General features: G+C 42.8%; 1 protein-coding gene across 3 annotated transcripts in view; it reads left to right on the top strand.

Moving 5' to 3' along the window:
* LOC134624973 (neuroligin-2-like) overlaps positions 1 to 18,387 on the top strand; it is a 234,804-nt gene that overhangs the window by 203,464 nt on the left and 12,953 nt on the right. For all 3 annotated transcript variants that reach the window (XM_063470221.1, XM_063470220.1, XM_063470222.1), the window contains one exon: positions 14,539 to 14,724. In XM_063470221.1, coding sequence (XP_063326291.1) covers positions 14,539 to 14,724 — 186 coding nt within the window. The remainder of the gene's footprint in view (positions 1 to 14,538; positions 14,725 to 18,387) is intronic.

Raw genomic sequence — 18,387 nt, 5'->3', positions numbered from 1 at the left:
AGGTAGCCATTTAAATCAGCTGTGTTGGATCAAGGACACATCTAAAACCTGCAGGACACCGGCCCTTGAGGCCTGGAGTTCGACACCTCTGACTTAGGCAGTACAAGGGTCTCAAAAGTGGCTTTTTTGGTTCTCTCAGTTGGTCCCTGTGATTCAATTGCAGAGACACAGGTTGGATTCAAAGGAGCCTGAGAGCATAGGCTTATAGTAATTTTGTTTCAAAGTAGGTCTAGATTAAGATAAGATAAGATAAACCTTCATTAGATAAACATGCTAATAGATATTTTCTTTAACTTCACAGTTCTTCTTCTTTGTTGGTAAAATTGACTTTCAAAATAAGTAATTAAATTTTTTGTTGCTAAGTTAATAAATACAACAATATATTATTATATTTAAATTATTTAGAAAATACTTATATGGGGTAAAAGATTAGATTAGTCACAGCCTGCTAAGGTAGTCTATCAACAAGTGTGTGTATATGTTGATAGGCTACGTTATCAGGCTGTGCCACTGTTATTACACAGTTATTATAGGGTTTGTGGGAAAATGCATCATAGGTTCCTGGTGGAGTCTTGGTTTTCTTTGCCTGTTTTGGACTGCATGGTTATGTAGATTTTTTAGACCTGTAGCAGTAGTTGCAGCTTTTGTTGTATTGGCTTGCCCTCTTGTGGATGTAATGCAATATTTGAATGGTTCAAACTTGTGTTTTGGGGTTTTTGTTCAATTATTTTTTCTGAAAATAATCAGCTGTGGCTAATGCTCAAGTTTGGAAATTTTAATATGGGTTCGCTGACATTTTTCTTACAGGCCCAGTTTCCACTGTAACTTTGAATGCATGGGATGGCATCTTGGAAAACATTAAATTCTATAAAATCTAAATGCAGGTAATAATAATGTGAGAGTTTCACGGGCAGCTTTTAGAGCAAATTAATTCATTTTTTTCTGGAAAAAAGTTAACTATAACTAGCAATCAGTTGAGTAATTATGTAACGCTCTGCCATTCTTGCACACATAAAGTATCTTGATTTTTGGCAAAAGGCAATTAAAATTCCTTTCCATTGAACACAGCAGGTAATTTATTGGGTCATTTAGAAGCTCAGACGGTTGTCATGTACAGACAGCCCCGCAGTTTATTCTGGCTCAGAGAATAAAAGAGAAGAGTGATGGGCAGTGTGATGAAGAAAGAAGAAAGGAGATGAAATGTACTGTATTCAGACAGCAGAGTTGTGGTGTCACCAGCTCAGGGACAGTCTGACGTGCACATGATGGAGGTTTCATGCCTGGGCTTGTCGTGGAAGACCTCACTGAATTAGAGGAGAGAAAGGGGCCAGTGCATTCAATAACACTGAGACAGTGGGAGGGGGAAGAAATAGATACCACATTGTCTTTGAAGGTAAATGACGCATACTTGCAGTAACTGCTTGCACTGCAGATTGTTTAGTTCTTTCATTTAGATGTTGGAGACTTCCAACATTCAATCTTTTGTTGTTTTTCCCTATCTGATGATGAGTTTACTTTATTCTTTGTTTGCCTTTTGCATAGCTGTGATAACTGGGCTGTCATCATGTCATATGTTTAGACTCCCATGTTGAAGTATTAAATAGTATGTTAACTATAAATAGTTTCCCCCTTTTATAACAACCGAATGCTCGGTGAAGTTTTTCATAACGCGCCTGTTTGAATTGTGTTGAGTCTTTAAGCTTGGAGCTGTAGAAGCTAGTTCAAGTCCCTGAACTATACACGTTGTTTGTGTTGTTCGATCTATTTCAGGCATTTTTAATTTAATTATTTGTCAAATAAAGTGTTTTACTTTAAGTAAAATCCATCAAAGAAGCTTGTGCTTCAAGTAAAATTCTTTTTTTTAAGCTATTAGCACTAATTAGCAGCATTCGTCTCTATGTGTTTATGTTTTGTACCCATACACTTTATGATGCATTATGAATGTGATCGCTTACCAAGCTTGCTGTTCTTGCTGATTACGTCACTCTCTAGTCTAAATATGGTTACATCCAAAAAAAGAAATCAAACGCTGGTGCTGAGACTTTAAACTGCAAAGTGGATGTAGGTCATAGTGGCTACGTCAATCTTCTATGAGACTGAAGAGGAGTGCTCTCTCTTTGGTTCTGCGCTGCTGCATCATTGTAGGATATGAATGAAATGTTCTGCGCTCTCTCCTTGTCATCACATTAAACATTGCCAGGGCCCACAGGCTGATCATTGAAAACACTGGATGTAATTGGTTGCCGCGTGCTACATCATACATGAAGTAGATTTTTCCAGCAGTGCGAACACTGAGAGATGACGGAGTTTGTTCTGACAGTCTCATGTTGTTCCATTTGTACATTCTAAATCATCTTCTGGTACTTCCTCTGCACGCGTTACAGATGTGATAGATGTGCTCCCGACACAGACCCGTCTTGTGAGTTGATCATGCAGCGAGACGAGCGTGGTCCTCCCGAGAGTGATTTCATTCACGGTTTTCCCCGTGTGCATTCGGAGCGATACGACAAAGCACACATCACGAGGTCGACAAACAGCGTTATCTGGCTTCTCACGCAGGAGGGGCGTTTTCCATTTGTAAGTGATGCAGTGAAGAGAGAAAAACATCACCTCTGACAAAAGCCTTCGGCAAACTTATTTGTTGTTGTTTATTATTATTATTGCGAGAAATAATGGAAGCTCTCCAGTAGCCTTTAACTTCAGGTTGATAGTACGTGCTGATGCACTCCACCTCTGTTATCCTGCTGTCAGTGTGATGGGATCTTCATGTATGCTTTCAGTATTCACTGGGGACTGTAGGTGTTTGTTACTGTTTTGGTGTATTTTTACCTCTTGGGTTTTTCTTTTCTTTGTTTTTTATCCCTCAGCTGTAAAAGGCTGATGGGGTATTGTCGTCACCCCGCCGAGCGCGCGGCATGGACGCTCAAGTTTGTAAATGTGATACTCTGAGAAGGAGGCAGCGTAGGATTTTCAAATTCATACCCTAAATGCATCTACTAGGAAGGGGAGGAGTAACCACTCCTTTCAGCTATGATTAGGAAAATGATGCTACAGTTTGCAGAGGCTTACCAAAGGTGGACAATAGAAGACTGCAAAAATGTTACTTGGCTTTAATTAGCCTTCGTTTGTGCTGGAACATTCTGATGGTAGGGTTTTGGCATAAACAACATAAAAGCATGGACCCATCCTGCCTCGTATGAGCGATTCAGGATGCTGGTGGTGTAATGGTGTGGCACACTTTGGACCGCTTAGAACCAACTGAACTTTGTTTAAATGCCACAGCCTACCTGTGTGTACCACGTACATCCCTTTATGACCACAGTACCAGCAGGTTAACACTCCATGTCTTAAAGCTCAGGTCATCTCAAACTGGTTTCTTGAACATGATAAATGTTCAGATCTGTGAGGAGTGTTTCCAGCAGGTTGTTGAATTAATGCCGTGAAGAATGACGACATTGCTGAAGGAAAAATGGTGTCCAACCTGGCACTAGTAAAGTTTACCTAACAAAGTGAGTGTAAGTGAACTGTAAAAGTAACATTTTTGTTTCCACAGGGGTATTACTAATTTTACTTTAGTGTAATTAGTTTTCCAAACCTCTTCTGGAGTTTATGGAAATAATGTGAGCAGAGCATAAAGATTCACAGTTAGATTTTCATCTCTAGTTGTCCATAATCATTAATAATTCTGAGAACACATTTCATGTGATGAATACCAAACATCAAATGAACTCTGATCTGTTGATCTGCTGAAAGATGTTGAAATATGGAATTTTTTTTATTTCATTATATATATCAGTGGGAAATATTCTTATTTGTTTTTACTGACATGCAACAGTGTATATAATTATAGACGCTAAATTTCATATCCAACTCCAGGCCTCGAGGGTGTCCTGCAGGTTTTAGATCTAATACAGCTGATTTAAATGGCTAAATGACCTCCTCATCATGTCTTGAAGTTCTCCAGAGACCTGCTAATGAACTAATCCTTTAGTTTTGGCATGTTGACCCAGGGTGAGATCTAAAACCTGCAGGACACCGGCCCTTGAGGCCTGGAGTTGGACACCCCTGCAGTATACCTGCTTAAAAAATAACTTTGTCTCCAGCCACAGTGTAAATAGTGCTCTGAACAGTGAGTCTATACTTGCCAGCATCCCCATACATCATAGAGTACATTATTCAGGAAGTCATAATTTCAGTTGCACAAACAAATAACAAAGTAACATAAATTATAACAATACTGAATATTCATTATCGGTAAAATAAGATGGGGTAGCCTTTATTAGTCTCAGAGTTGGGAAATTCACATTGTTACAGCAGCAGAGTAAACAATATTTCTTATGATATGAACAAATAATAAAGTGTTCCTGACATAAATTAATGAATTTGTACATAAAAAAGAAGCATGCAGAATATTACGTGTTTGACATATTTCCTGGGGGAGGATCTCCCCACACACACAGCCAAACATGTGTTAGTCACACAAATTTTCCCGGGTTTAAGCCCTATGACTGTGTCAAAATATTGTCTGTGTGTGTGAAACTAGACACACAACCAAATAGCGTGGGAGCTGGCAGTGCAGCATTTTTCCAAAACATTATTTATCTAAGTTGTTTACTCAAAAATACATAGAAGGTCAAAGTAATTGAAAGCTTGTGTGTGTTTGCGTGTGCGCGCGTGCAGAGGTGTTTGCGTGAAGGATGAGAAATCGAGGGGGATTTGAGAAGCTGTCTTCCGCAAACTTCAGAGGCAGAAGTCAGATTAGTTTCTTTATGAGCCGGAGATAAAGCCCAGAATTCCCTTTGTCTCTCAAACACGCGGGCTCGTGTCAGCCTCACTTTTGATGTGAAGCAGACTTATCTGACGGTAACCTTTCAGAGCCGAAGGCATCGGGCACGACTGCCATTGAGTCATTAGAGTGAAACACATTTTATGATACCATTTGCATATTTTAATTACAACACCGCGGAAGTGGAAAACATCAGACATCTCAGAGTTGTTGTGCTTTAAAAGGGTGGGATGGTCATGTAAAAACAACAGGTGTGTGCGTGAGGGAGGGAGAATTAGACGTATGCTATACCGGTTAGCTCACAGAGTGAGTCTTGGAGAGGTTTGGTTTAAGCGGTTGCAGCAGAGGAGCATATTAACACTGACACTCCCCCAGCGAGGCCGGCTCTTTGAGTTGAGATGGAGGTTAGCAGCTGAATAATGATTTCAAACACATTTTCAAAAGGAGCAGATATAGAGCTGTCCCTTTTCATTGACATGCATTGAGGTGAAAATTGTAGGACTCTCTGTTCACTCTCAGCCCAATTTAGTGATGCAGCATAACACAGAAAAAAAACTTCTTCCACAATAGTAAATAACAGATTGATTTATGGACGCTGCACAAAGGAGGCTGGTTAACAAGAACAGAGCCCGTCTGTGTCATCGCCTTTTTTCTTTTGTTTTTTGTTACACAGTTAGGGGACGTTTGTGCTACACCGCGGCACATGGTCTGATTAACAAGACTGCAAAAAGTGGCAACGGTGGCAGCTAAACAAAACCCGAGCTCAGCTAAATTGTACCACATTTGCTATATGCAGTGCAGTGTAGTGGAGTTACAGTATGTAGGCCAAACCCAGCATGGGATCCATTTCAAGTATTTCACAACTTTGCCAGTGTGTAGTGGAATAGCAGGGGTCTACTTTTAGCTCCACAGATTCACATCCATTCATTTCACTTGCAGCCTAAGAGGGTGAAATTGTGAAATTTTGATTAGATAAACACACACACAAATAGACACAGATAAATATGCAGATAAACATACAAATAAGTACAGTCGGATACTCCGAGAGACACGCGTACATTCAAAGACCCCCGCAGACCCACAAGGAGTGTTTACCCATTTATTTTTGCTGTTTGTTTGTTTTGCTCGGTAAATCTAACCACCGCACAGCTGCTGCTGCTGCTGCTGGAGCAGGCACGGACACCAGTTCGGGGATTCATTAGCTCTTGTTTTTCCTCCCCTCATTTCCCCACTTTTCTCGTCTCGCTCCTTTTTCCCTGTGTCTCGACACAGGAGCGCTGTATAAGTGGTTTATTCCACGGCTGGACCCAGACGCTAGTTCTGTGGAGCTGAGTTTTGGCACTTTGTGTTGCCTTTTTTATTTGCCCTTAAAGTTTTAAACACTTCAAGTCTGTAGGAATAGTTGTAGAAAGGGTTTGGAGGAACTTGCTAAAAGTGGAGAGAATGATCTCTAGCGATGTCTTCAGGGTTATGTCAGGTTTAATATGTAGCTTACACAATTTTAACTGTTAGCCTGCTGTGCCCACTGGGGCCATGAAGTTGGTACACTTTGGCATTTACCAGGCAACGAGGAGCTAATAAAAGATGCTCTCAGGAAGAATTACTGGTGCTTATTGAAGGTAGAAACACCAAAGCTTTATGCAAAAAATAAAAAAGTTGTGGCAGATTTGAATTTTCCCTTCAGCTTTGTCTCCTTGTGCAGCTCTCAGTCTTTACTGTTTTTAGATCTAACCACTTGCTCACATGCGCCTTGCAGTGTAACTACATCAGACTTTTGCAGATAGCAGGTGAGAGATGAACCAGCCCAATTCATCACAATGAGATTTATAGCATACTAAAACTAGCGGGTATGCTGCAAGCATTTGCATCTCTGCCCACGATGATGACCTTGAAGAAGGCGAGGAACTTTACAATCCAACTTCTTATTCTGTAAACTAAACCTGCATCCACACTGGAAGAGACCAGAGAAAGTGAACGACATTCCAAAACTTCAAGCAAATAAGATAACAGCTGGCAGCCGGAAGCATGCGGGATCCAAGATTTTAAAAAATGTCTTCCAGCCGAGCAACTGAAGTGACTACCCAATGACACTGACGACTGGCGCTGATTGACACATGACCTAGTAGTAGATGCATTAAAGAGTCACCTAGGAAACTGGAGCCTGGAACGTCCACGGCAACCAGAGAATTCATTTATTTGGAATGACATCAGCTTCAAAGCGATGTGCAAACCAGTGACTGGCTTCCAGTGTGGACGCGCCATATGGATATCTCATCCTCTGCTGCTTCAGTTTGACACTTGTAATTCTTTATTCAGCCTTTTAACAATTTTAAAGTTCAGCATGAAAACAATTAGACATGTTAAGGTCAACCATTGATTCATTAGGCACAATTTCACTGCTTTTAAGTACCTGGAACATTTCTACACAGCTTTAATCCTTTTCAAGCCAACAATTATTGCATTTTCTGGATGGAACACACTAATCGACTCTAACGTCGCATCCTGTGAACGGGTTGGCAAATGAGCGAATAAAGAAACTCAGTGTGTTGTTTTCTTGTGCCAGCCGTGCCGGTGACTAAAAACACTTACTGCAGCTGCGCGCTAGTGCAATGCACACAGCTTGGACTATACTATACATCGTGTCCGATCTGGCCCACGGCACCCCTATTTCACCCGCCATTACCCTCCGACTGGCTGGAAGACCCCAGGGACGGACACACCCGAAGGAGCTGAATGAAAGATAAACAGGAGTGGGGCGAAAGAATTCAGCTGAAGAAGAGATGTAGAAACACAAAGAAAAGGAGACAAGGAGGCGCACACACAACACGGAGAGGGCTCATGATGGGAGTGTGTGATGAGGAGGATGAGCTATTGTTCCTCAGGGCTCTAAAAGTGTTCACAGGGCAACAAAACCTGATCGATAGACGCACACCTCCACTCTATAAAGACTCTTGTTAAAGAAGAAGAGTGAAATAGATACTGGTCTTTCTCTCATCCCTGTGGACACACACACACACACACACACACCTGGCAATCTATCATCTCACTTCCTCTCGCTGTGTTTGTCCCTTTGTGACTCATTCTGTCTCTGTCAGCCACTTCTCCTTTGCTGCCATCCTCCCTCAGAGTATGACCGAGTGTGTGTGTGTGCGCACGCGTGTGTGTTCGTCTGTATCCCTCTGACACACTTGGACTGGCCTGTGACAAAAACAAGAGCAATCACACCCCTTCATGCTTAACATACACAAACACACAAACACACACACACACACAGAAGCCTGCATGGGCAGATTGAAGGCTACGAGAAACGCTTGTGTGCATATGGTCGTGCTCTGCTGGGAGCTGGCCTGGTTTCTCTCTCACCAGTGTCAGGACTTCAGATGCTAGCAGCTCCAGCTCCAAACCCAACCCTGAAAGGAAAAGAGTCAGAACCACAAGGGACGCGGCAGATGAAAGAATGAATGACATAAGAGTGAATGCAGGAGCGTCCACGAGGAGAGAGGCAGAGTGCAAAAAAGGTGATGCATATTCAACTATTAATGATTCAAATATTAAACTCTGAAAGGGTTTTTTTCTACAAAGTTGGATTTTTGAAAAAAAAATAATGTCCTGGTTTATTTGCTGACACCTTTGATTACTTGAGGTAACAGCATGTGTGCACGTTATTGTTCTTACCTCTTACCTGAGCTTCATACGGCTGCGCAGTTGCCACTAGGAGAATTCGTTTATTTGGAATGACAAGTGAGATACTGTGAAATGAGGGTGTACAGTTCTTCAACATCACAAATCAGCATTTCACTCACTCTCCTTCACATATTTTCTATTAAAATGTCTGTCAGAATACAGCCGTTAATATGAGTGAAGGTTGGTTTGGCTAATAGGAGTTTGTGGAAACCTTTTTCCTGCAGTATCACACAGAAAAAATTACCAAAGCACTCAACTCAAGCCACTACAAAACCCCAACAATCAGATGATCCCCTATGAGCAAGCTCTTGGCAACAGTGGGAAAGAAAAACTCCCTTTTAACAGGAAGAAGCCTCCAGCAGAACCAGGCTCAGGGAGGGGCGGGGCCATCTGCTGCGACCAGATGAGTGTGATGTTCACATGTCTGCACTGTAGTAGTGACTTTATTGACATCAGATGTGACTGTATGTAATATTTTGTGCTCTACTGGACATCCATCAGCTGTTAGACACAGACTGAAGAACCATCTCTGACCCTGCCTGCTCCCCATTAGCTTCTGATGGAAAACTTCATTCCTGCATCCAAACGTGCATTTTTCTCCCGCTGCCTCTCCTCATGAGTAAAACCTGCTCTTGCTCTTTATTATGTGCTGTGAGATTACAAATAACAATCGGTGCTTGTTGTTAATAGAGCTCTACCTCGTCACGTCTGCTCGTTTGCAACTCGCTAATTTGTACTGCTCTCGGTTCTTTGTGTTGATCATTATTGAAATGAACCTGCTGCTTCTGTGTTCACAGATTGGTGTTTTGTTTTGGAGGTTTTTTAAGTATCACCCATCAGCTTTTTTTCTTGGTTACTGTGGTGCCACGCTAATCTGCCCCACTCAGTAAATCTAGCTCTCTGCTAACAAATGAATTCCACTTCCTGTTTCACCACCATGTTAAAAGTTACCCCATGTTTGCTGAATGATTTCAGGGGGCGGTTTAGCAGTGATAGCAGTAACTCAGTACAGATCTGCGTTAAAAGGTTCCACACTGAGGCTGATACCAGTGAACTATCAGTAAAGCCGGATCATAAACCAATCAGCAACTGAAACAACTAAAACCTGTTAACATGTAAAGTTTTTCACACACTACTTTGGTAACCCCCTGATATATCGTGTCATATGTCAAGCAATGATGTCTTTCATTCCTACTGGTAAAATAGGTTGATATAAATCTCCCCACTTCACATGGCTGCAGTTATTTTACCCGTTATTGCTACAAGTTGCTGAATTTCATTGACTTTCCGTCTTGGGTCACCTCACAGCCACTAGTGTCCTTCTGCGTGGATGTTTGTTAAGAGATGAAGAGTTAAAATGAATGATAACGATGTGATGTTCTGCTGGGAAGCATCAGGATCAGCTGCTTATCCCCTCGTGCTAGACATCACAGGAGACCCTCACATGTCCCGTTTTTCGCCCTGTTGAGTCACAGCTGTGTTGATGGACCTACACGGTATCAGACAGGTGTAATGCTGGGCCCGATCGATGCATGCATACAGTGATTTTTGTGAGTCCTCATGCATCAGTGGTTTTTCGACTCCAGCCCAGAAACCGCAGACTCCGGCAGAGAGGTAATTACTGAATATAGTAGCATTGATTGGCAGCGTGACAAAATGGGGTTTGATTGATTCAAAGCTTTATAACTTAAAAACGAGAGGCCGCTGTTTTATTTTACATCACCATTAACACGCTGCTGTTTGTTTTCTCTGCCGTGCCGAAAAATCAAACGTGACTGTTACAGAAGAGGACGATTTGGATGATAAAGAAGGAGAGGACAAATACAAAATAAAGCGTTAGGAAGGCCGCGAATTGAACTCCCTGCTTCTGATGTTAAGCAGGTAACCCTCTCATTTGGTGTGTTGTTCTGCTCAGGAAAGGACTGGCATCAAACACATCTCAGCACACACACACTCACATACACAGGGGTCCTGCCCAGTAAGAGGGCATAAAATCTGAATAATTTCACAGATAATTTGGTTGTCACAGGCTGGCAATAGCAATAACAACTTTAGATAGAGAGCCAGCACAAAAGGGAAGTCGAGAGAAGAGCGAAGCGAATCACCCTTAGCCAATCGCTGTGTCTAAGCCAAAGTGGTGTTTGTGGGAGGATTAAAAAAAAAAAAGCTCCTTTTTAAGCCTGTCGAAGAAAATGAGGGGAATCGCTCTCATTTCCCCTTTTCTCCTGCTTCCAAATCGTTCCTCCTCTCCTTGCATCACTCAGCGTGACCCTTTGAAAAATCGCAAAACGTTTAGCGTGGCGGCGGGATGATCGCGCGCTCCAGCTTCGGCGATGGTGGCATAAAATATGGGGTGCTGTAATTGGAATTATGCACTTAGAAACAGTTTGGGGATGTGCAGTCTATCCAGCACACAGGTGGCTTTCATCACCTCGGAAAGAAGCAGGCAGCGGTGCGCGTGTGTGGGTGTGCGCGGCCACATATTGAAATTGTGTGTCCTATACATTATTCAGATGCTTCGAGCCACCACATCTGTTCATTTCTCTGAACGACACACACACACACGCCTGATAAACAATAATTACTCTGCTGCCTGGCACCCGTGTCACCCTCTAACATTGGCTTTGTGCAGCATGTAGTGTGTGAGCAGTGCTGTTTGTCACCTGTACACACAGATCATAATGACAGAAATAGCTGCACACAAACAACAAACCTGTGCAGGATAGATGCACCACAGTTTGCCGTGCATGTGCTCACAATTCCCGAAGAGCTGCGTGCACACTTTGGAGTCTGTTGAGCGTTTCGGAGGGGTGCTTACAGTACGTACTCGCGTGATCCCCGTGTCTTTGCGCGCTTACATGTGTGTGTTGTGTGCGGCCTGTGTTTTGGGAGAGGAGAGAGAGATAAAGAGAAAAGGAGGCAGTCTTTTCTGTGGCGTCAGCCTTTGATCAGTGTCCCTCTGTGTACGTGTGTGTGTATGTGAACCAACCCCTGGTGTCTTGGAGGCAGATGAAACAGTGTGCCTCTATCCGGGGCTCACAGAACACCCACTATCCTCCTCGCCTTTTCCTTTACTCTCGTCTCTGCCTCGCTCTACCCCTCCCTCATCCCCCCCCCAACCACTGTTCGTTACCACAGCCATTTTAAAGGCTATTCATGCGGCGCCGCGCCTTTTATCTTGCATTGCTGCGTTTTCACCAGCTCCTCGATTTCTTTTTTTTTTCTCAAGCCTTTTATCAGATTAGAGCAGACGGGGGTAGGTGGGGGGGAGGACGGGTGAAGTGGCCTGCTGTTGTGCACTGTCTCTCTGTCAGATGGACGCAGCGTGGAGGTGCAGAGACGACGGCGGCTTTGGCTGTTATGAAAGATAACACGAGGATCTGGGGTGTCTGCTGGCTCTGTGTGGCCCACTTCTCTGTTTTGCTGCTCCACCGGCACAGCCACTGTGATAATAGATGCTTCAAGAAGCTGCACAATAATGATTATTTCCCACCTTTGGACTTTGCTGCCAGAGCTTTCTCTTTTTCTTCTTTGTCCAAGAAACAGTGCTGACACAGAAATATTGCTATGCATTGCAGTAATTAGCCAAATTAATGACCTCATTAGCATAATTGGTTATGTTTAATATATCATGGTGATTACAGTAGGGCATTAGGCAGCTTATTTGCCTCTTGTTTGTGCTCGGCTTAATTAACGCACCCAAACATGCTGCTTATTTGTGAGTGTTTGTGGTCTTTTAAGAGCAGCACAAAAGCCCTAATGGAATGAGATGCTTCTCGAGACGCACTTTGATCTGTTTTGTTTTACGGATCGTAAAGGTGAACTGTAAAAATGAAAGAAAAAGTAGGAAAATATTGATTCATTATGTACTTGACGTAATTAGTTTGGTTACTGCCGTAAACTCTGTGCAGCATCGACAGCTCGTTTGTGGCGCAGTGCAATTAAAATGAAATATTCATGCACAAAAGGTGATCAGGTAACACCCCCTCCCCTCCCCCGCCCTGCAACAAACTTCATATTCCTCATCTCTCCATGAGCTGGATTCATGTGGCCAGTAATGAGCTCACCACCTTTCTCGGAGCAGTGAACGCCCTCCCTCCTCAGCAGCAGCTCCTGCAGTGTGGGGGCTTCAGGGTTTATGGAAAGAAGTTTGATTATCCAGTTTTAATGCGTTCATGTAGGTGCAGCAGGTTCACTGGTGTGTAGTTAGACGAATATGCGAGTAAATCCCAATAACTTGTGTCCTCTTTTTACTGTAATTCTTTGGCTGTTCTTGTGTTTAATAATTATCATCAGGTTTTCTCAGTGATTTCTCAGTTATAGCCACTACATATTCATGCCATAATTATGTGGTTTTATTTTATAATCCTTATTACTTATCAAGCATGTGTTTCTGTAGTATGTGAGGGATATTTGGAGAAAATGCAGGTGGTCTTTCTTGTTTTTACCACAAGGTGGCAGCACATCCTCATGTATAAGCCCTTAGTAAGTCCCCCTTTTCCCCCTCTCACTTATAAACCTAATCATTCCTGTTCAGTTATAACATAATATATACAGTTCTTGGTTGTATTTTTAGTTTTTAATTTGGCTTGAGTTATTTGTCTTTATTTAGATTTTCCTTCCTTTATTCTTCCTCCACAGACAGATCATTAGACCCCATAAATACAGTCAGGCCTAGCTGTTTCACAGTGTAACCAGCGCTGAACAGATTAAATGTATAATAAATTAAGAAATGTTTATGTTGGTGTGCTGGCTCCCAAATTCCCGTTTATCTTGATAACACTACTGAGACACCCATAGCAGATAACGTACTGTATGTTTGTGCTAGAGCTGATCAGAGCAGCTACCAGCATACAAGTGTTCAGCTTCCACTGTAGCAGCTTAATTGATGACCTTTCCAGTGCACCTGTCTTTAATAAAGCTTTAATTAGAAGTCCCGTTAGGATCTCAGGGGCTGCCAGTTAATGGGTACTCAAATAGGAAAGATTTAGGTCTTTGGTGGAACAATCGAAGATACTTACCAGTAATCGTGAGAGGCAAATGTCGGCGAACATCATAAAGGGCGAGGTATTATTCGGCTGCTCTGATAAACGGGACGGTCGTCTTACGGGAAAACCTCGGGAAGCGTCGGCTGCTTTATCGTTCCGCGGGGGGAATTTGAATTGAAAACAGCATTCTGTGTCATTATGAGGTACAATGAAGAAATTAAACTCAATTATATCAGACAAAGCGCCGAATGAATAATTAATGCGCTAACAGTGCTGCATGCATTGAGTGGAGGTGTTCGGGGTATGTATAGTTCACATTATGTATGCAAATTAGGCCCCTGCACAGCTCATGAGAGGATGCATGTAAGGAACTGTGAAGCTTTGGCTTTTCCAATCAGACCACATTCTCAGTTAATTCAGATCGCTCCCTTTGAGACATTTGCTCATTTCAGAGTCTTCATGGGTGTGATGGGATACACACAGCATGTGTTTTGAGTTGCTGGGGTACTTTAATTGAACTTGAATATTCATGCATTTTTCTGTGGCACCTGTGTCGCTTTTTTTTTCTGTCCTAAAATCTTCTGCCTGTGAAGGTAAATGTTTCTGTTTGATCTTCTTTATATTTCATATTCATATGTGTCATGATATTTGATCCAGTTATTTGTACGATTCAGCTACGATCCTCAGGCTCAAGGCTGTCGTACTCTGAGTGGTTCTGTGTGGAAGTAGCTGCTCAATGACATTAGAGAGAGTAAACGTCATTAAGAGAGGGGCTGAAAAAGCAATTGCTTGTGCCACTCCCTTTGTTGTCTCTGTGCACCGGCTGTGACTCCTTGTTGATGACTGATGGTGCTGCACACTCGAGCGCTCTCGTTCTCTACACTCTTGCAGTTCCCTCCCAGAAGCGGAGCTACAGGCCAAAGTGGGAATCACTTTCCTGACAGATGCTAAATATTAAAGCTACACTTCCTAATAACATCTTGTCTTGTTCTCTCTTCATCCCCCTCCATCCTCCCTGTGCTCTTCTGAAAACACTCCCTCACCTTTCTCCTCCCTCCATATTTGTGTCCCGCACATAAGGCTTCCTGAGCACCGGAGATCAGTCTGCTAAGGGGAACTATGGCCTGCTGGACCAGATCCAGGCTCTGCGTTGGCTCAACGAGAACATAGGCCACTTTGGCGGAGACCCGGAGAGGATCACCATCTTCGGCTCTGGAGCTGGGGCCTCCTGTGTCAACCTCCTCATCCTCTCGCATCACTCTGAGGGTAAATGTCATGTTTTATTTTAATGTTTGGTTTTATTCCACAGCACATATTTTCTTAATATCTTTTCACCACCTTTGCTGCTTTTTCTTATTTAAACCAACATTAACTACCAGCTACCAGCTTGGATCCACCCTGTGTTCTCAAAGAGGGCCAGGTTAGCTTATTTCCAGCTCGTATTTCATTCTTGGACTTCAGTGGAGATGCTTTACATGGATCAGAGATGTCTTATAGTGGACCAGAGTGCAGCTCCTCTATTCATCCTCAGGCTGAAACAGCCATTTCAGCTCTTATCCCTCTTTCTTTAAACCAACTTTCTTCTGATTGTCATCTTATTATAAACAGAAGGTGTGAACAGCAGGAGGGCGGAGCTTCTTTGCTCATAGCTGTGTGCCTGAGATGACTGCATCAAGGATTTTTGCTGTCTCTGACATCACATGGAGCCATAAAAAGAAAAAACTCAGTTTCACATATTTCATTTACTCTGGCCTGGATCTGATAAGCTTAAAAATTTGTAGTTTTTTCCCGTCGTTTATTTCTTTTCACAGAGACAAAACTCTAAATGAACCAACATCCGTCGCTACAAATCACAGCTTCAGTCTGCTTAGTGGCCAGATGTGTGCAGGCCAGGCGCAACAAAAAATGAAATACAGGATGAAGGTGTTGTGCTCTGGACTAGTGAATAACATGGAGACTCGTTTATCTGTGCAGTTTAATCATTTACAGCAAACTGATGCAGTTTGTGTTCTCTGCACATCTGTGGTGCTCTGCTGCGTCACACAATGTGAAGCATGTCAGACTACGGAAAGATGTGTGGTTCAGCTAGAGACCGGGTCGGACCACGAGGAGGACCATGCCTCCTTTAACAAACATTTCTCGACTAATATATTTTTCTCCTTTGCATACATTCTGTCTGAATGACTAAAGTTTCTGTCCTCAGTCAGTCGGTTCAGCTCTCTTTAGTGAGCCATGTTTTATTTAATGTAAAATATGATAAAAACAGAAAATTCTTGTCACGTATAGAAGCACAGCTGGCAGCTTCCAGCCCAGAAACAGTGAAGTCCTGTGATGTTCACTTGACACCTTTATCCCCAAAGGAAAACACTGCTTGTCCTTTGAACTGAACCATTTAAGCAGTCATGTAGCTAATGTGCGAGCGGAGGTTTGATCCACGTTATGTTATTCATTTCTTTGGAGGATAAATGGCGTGGGAGCTCCAGCATTACCCTGAATTACCTGCCTTTGGCGTGCGCTCCTCTGTCCGCGCTTCACTGCTCTGCAGCAGGAAGTCTCTCTCTCCACTGAAATCCAACATCTATCTGACCTCGTGCTCCCCATTACCAACAACACACCCCGAGGGCTAAGTGTTAACACCGCACCGCCAAAAGACAGAGGCCGACAGACCAATCGACTTTGATCGGAACTGAGATCAGCGTGGCCGACGATCCGCAGCCAAACGGTCACGCGCTCGCCGCCTTTGATCATGCTGTTCTTGAAGCTGTCCTCCTCCAGTCGTGGCTCCTCTGTTCTCTCGGCTGCTCGAGGACTCTCCCTCAATATGTCTCCCCTCTCTTCATTTTCCGTCTCGCACACACAAACTGCAAAGGACAGAAACGGGGAAGAAATGGTGGGTGAGAAGAACGAGAGAGATTAGAGAGTGTGTTCACACAACCACGCATCTGTTTCAATTACTGCTCTGTGTGTGTGTGTGTGTGTGTGTGTGTGTGTGTGTGTGTGTGTGTGTGTGTGTGTGTGTGTGTGTGTGTGTGTGTGTGTGTGTGTCTGTGTGTCTGAAGCACCAAGCAGACGTCTGACTTGTCTCTAATTTTGACTCATTCTGTCTGCGTAGATGTGCCTTGAAAACAAATGTGTTGTCAAAGCTTGAATGAGCATCTGTGCGCTGCTGTTGTGTCACCGTATCTGTTTAACACAATGTCTGTAATTACCGCTGATGTCTGTTAACCCTTCACATTAACCCAGACCACCCCCAGACATTCCTGTTGGTAGGTGAGCACCCCTGTCTGATTGCATATACACAAATATAACCTATAAAGCCTGGTAACTTCACTTCTTTAACACTTTGGAGGGGAAAGTTTGTATTTTCTTTGTGTTGCTAAGTCATGGTGTGATTAACACAAGTTAAAAGAGGTAAATAACTGGCCCGACATCCCGCAAAGTGACTAATATTAAATGGGTTATTGTAACTTATGTGCTTTCATTATTATTATTAGTTTTATTAACGGGAATACACATTTTAATTACAAGTCCATATTAGTTGCTTCTGGTCTCTTTATTAGTTATCATGAGATTTAATAACAGCTTACAATTTTCCTTTAAAAACCTTGTAGTTACTGCATAACAACAGTAAATAACAGTTAAAGTATGAGTGTTATGACTGATTATTTTAAGTCTTGATGTGTAAAGTATGTTTGCTAGAATATCATTTTTTCATGTTTATTCATATAGTTAACTTTTTAAGATTGTATGTTTCACAGCCCTGTCATGTGTTAGTCAGAGGTATTCTTTGTTCTCATTGGTGGATGCGGAATGTTTACCTCAGCACTCAGTACTTCTGTGACTGCAAGTCATTGGTTGCTGGTTGCCATGACACCACTAGTTCCATGTGTACAGCCCTTTAAAGGGTGGTGGTGCCATCCTGCAAGATTAATAACATGTAGTAGATGTGGTGTGGGTGACTGACCACAAAACTACAGCTAACTCAGAACATATTCCCTGTTCTAAAGTCAAATCGTGCCCATGGCTAACAGGTTGCTCAGCAGTTATTAAACAGCAATAAGAAGGTTATTGAGGAAACTCTCCAAATGGTCTTCTAGTTGCAGAATATGCAGACTTAGACGTTAATGCTTAATAAAGATTGTGACTGATGAGGAGCCATTCTGCCGCTAACATGCTAATAAGCAGCTTGTCAGTTGTAGATTTATGTGCTTTAATGTAAAATGTTACCTTTTCTTCACATTTTCTTTCTCTCTGCAAGGATTAAATCAACAAGTGAGCTCCAGAGATGTCTCTAATTATAGTGTCTAACTTGCTCTGCTTCTAGCATTAATGCTAATCCACAATGATTACGTTCCAGCTCCAACATGAGCTCAAATAAAAAAAAATCTAAAACACAACCCTAAAAACCGAGGAATGCCACTCTTAACCCCTTTTGTCTTGTTGCTGACAACCAGCCTCACCCCGTCCCTCACTGTCACCTGTCTGTCCTCATGCCTGCGCTTTGTCATCACCCCGTCGTCATCTTCCTCTTCATCAGCATCTAATGGCGTTACATCAGTCCACTAGACGCCACCTGTCTGTCATGCCTCCCCCCCCTTCTCCCCTCCACCAGGGTGCCAGGTAAGGAGTCTGTCATCCTCACACTTAATGGACACCAATCATGTCAACAACACAGTGTCACAAATCAGGGCTGACATCAGAGGCTTACAGGACGGGTAGCAAGATGTAGGGAGGGGGTTGTTAGTGATACTGATATGAAGGTTAGAGGGAGGCAGAGGACAGTAATCAGTATCCATCCACAGTTAAGAGGAGTGACACAAGGACAGGATGAGAAACAGGAGACTATGTAATAATAATGCTGAAGAGGAGAAAGAGTGAATAAAATGCTTTGAAATGGAAAATACGAAAAAAGCGGCAGCCAAGTAGAGC

The sequence above is a fragment of the Pelmatolapia mariae genome, linkage group LG3_W (assembly GCF_036321145.2).
Source record: "Pelmatolapia mariae isolate MD_Pm_ZW linkage group LG3_W, Pm_UMD_F_2, whole genome shotgun sequence".
In the NCBI taxonomy this organism is placed as follows: Eukaryota; Metazoa; Chordata; class Actinopteri; order Cichliformes; family Cichlidae; genus Pelmatolapia; species Pelmatolapia mariae.
This window is presented reverse-complemented; position numbering and strand designations above follow the sequence as displayed.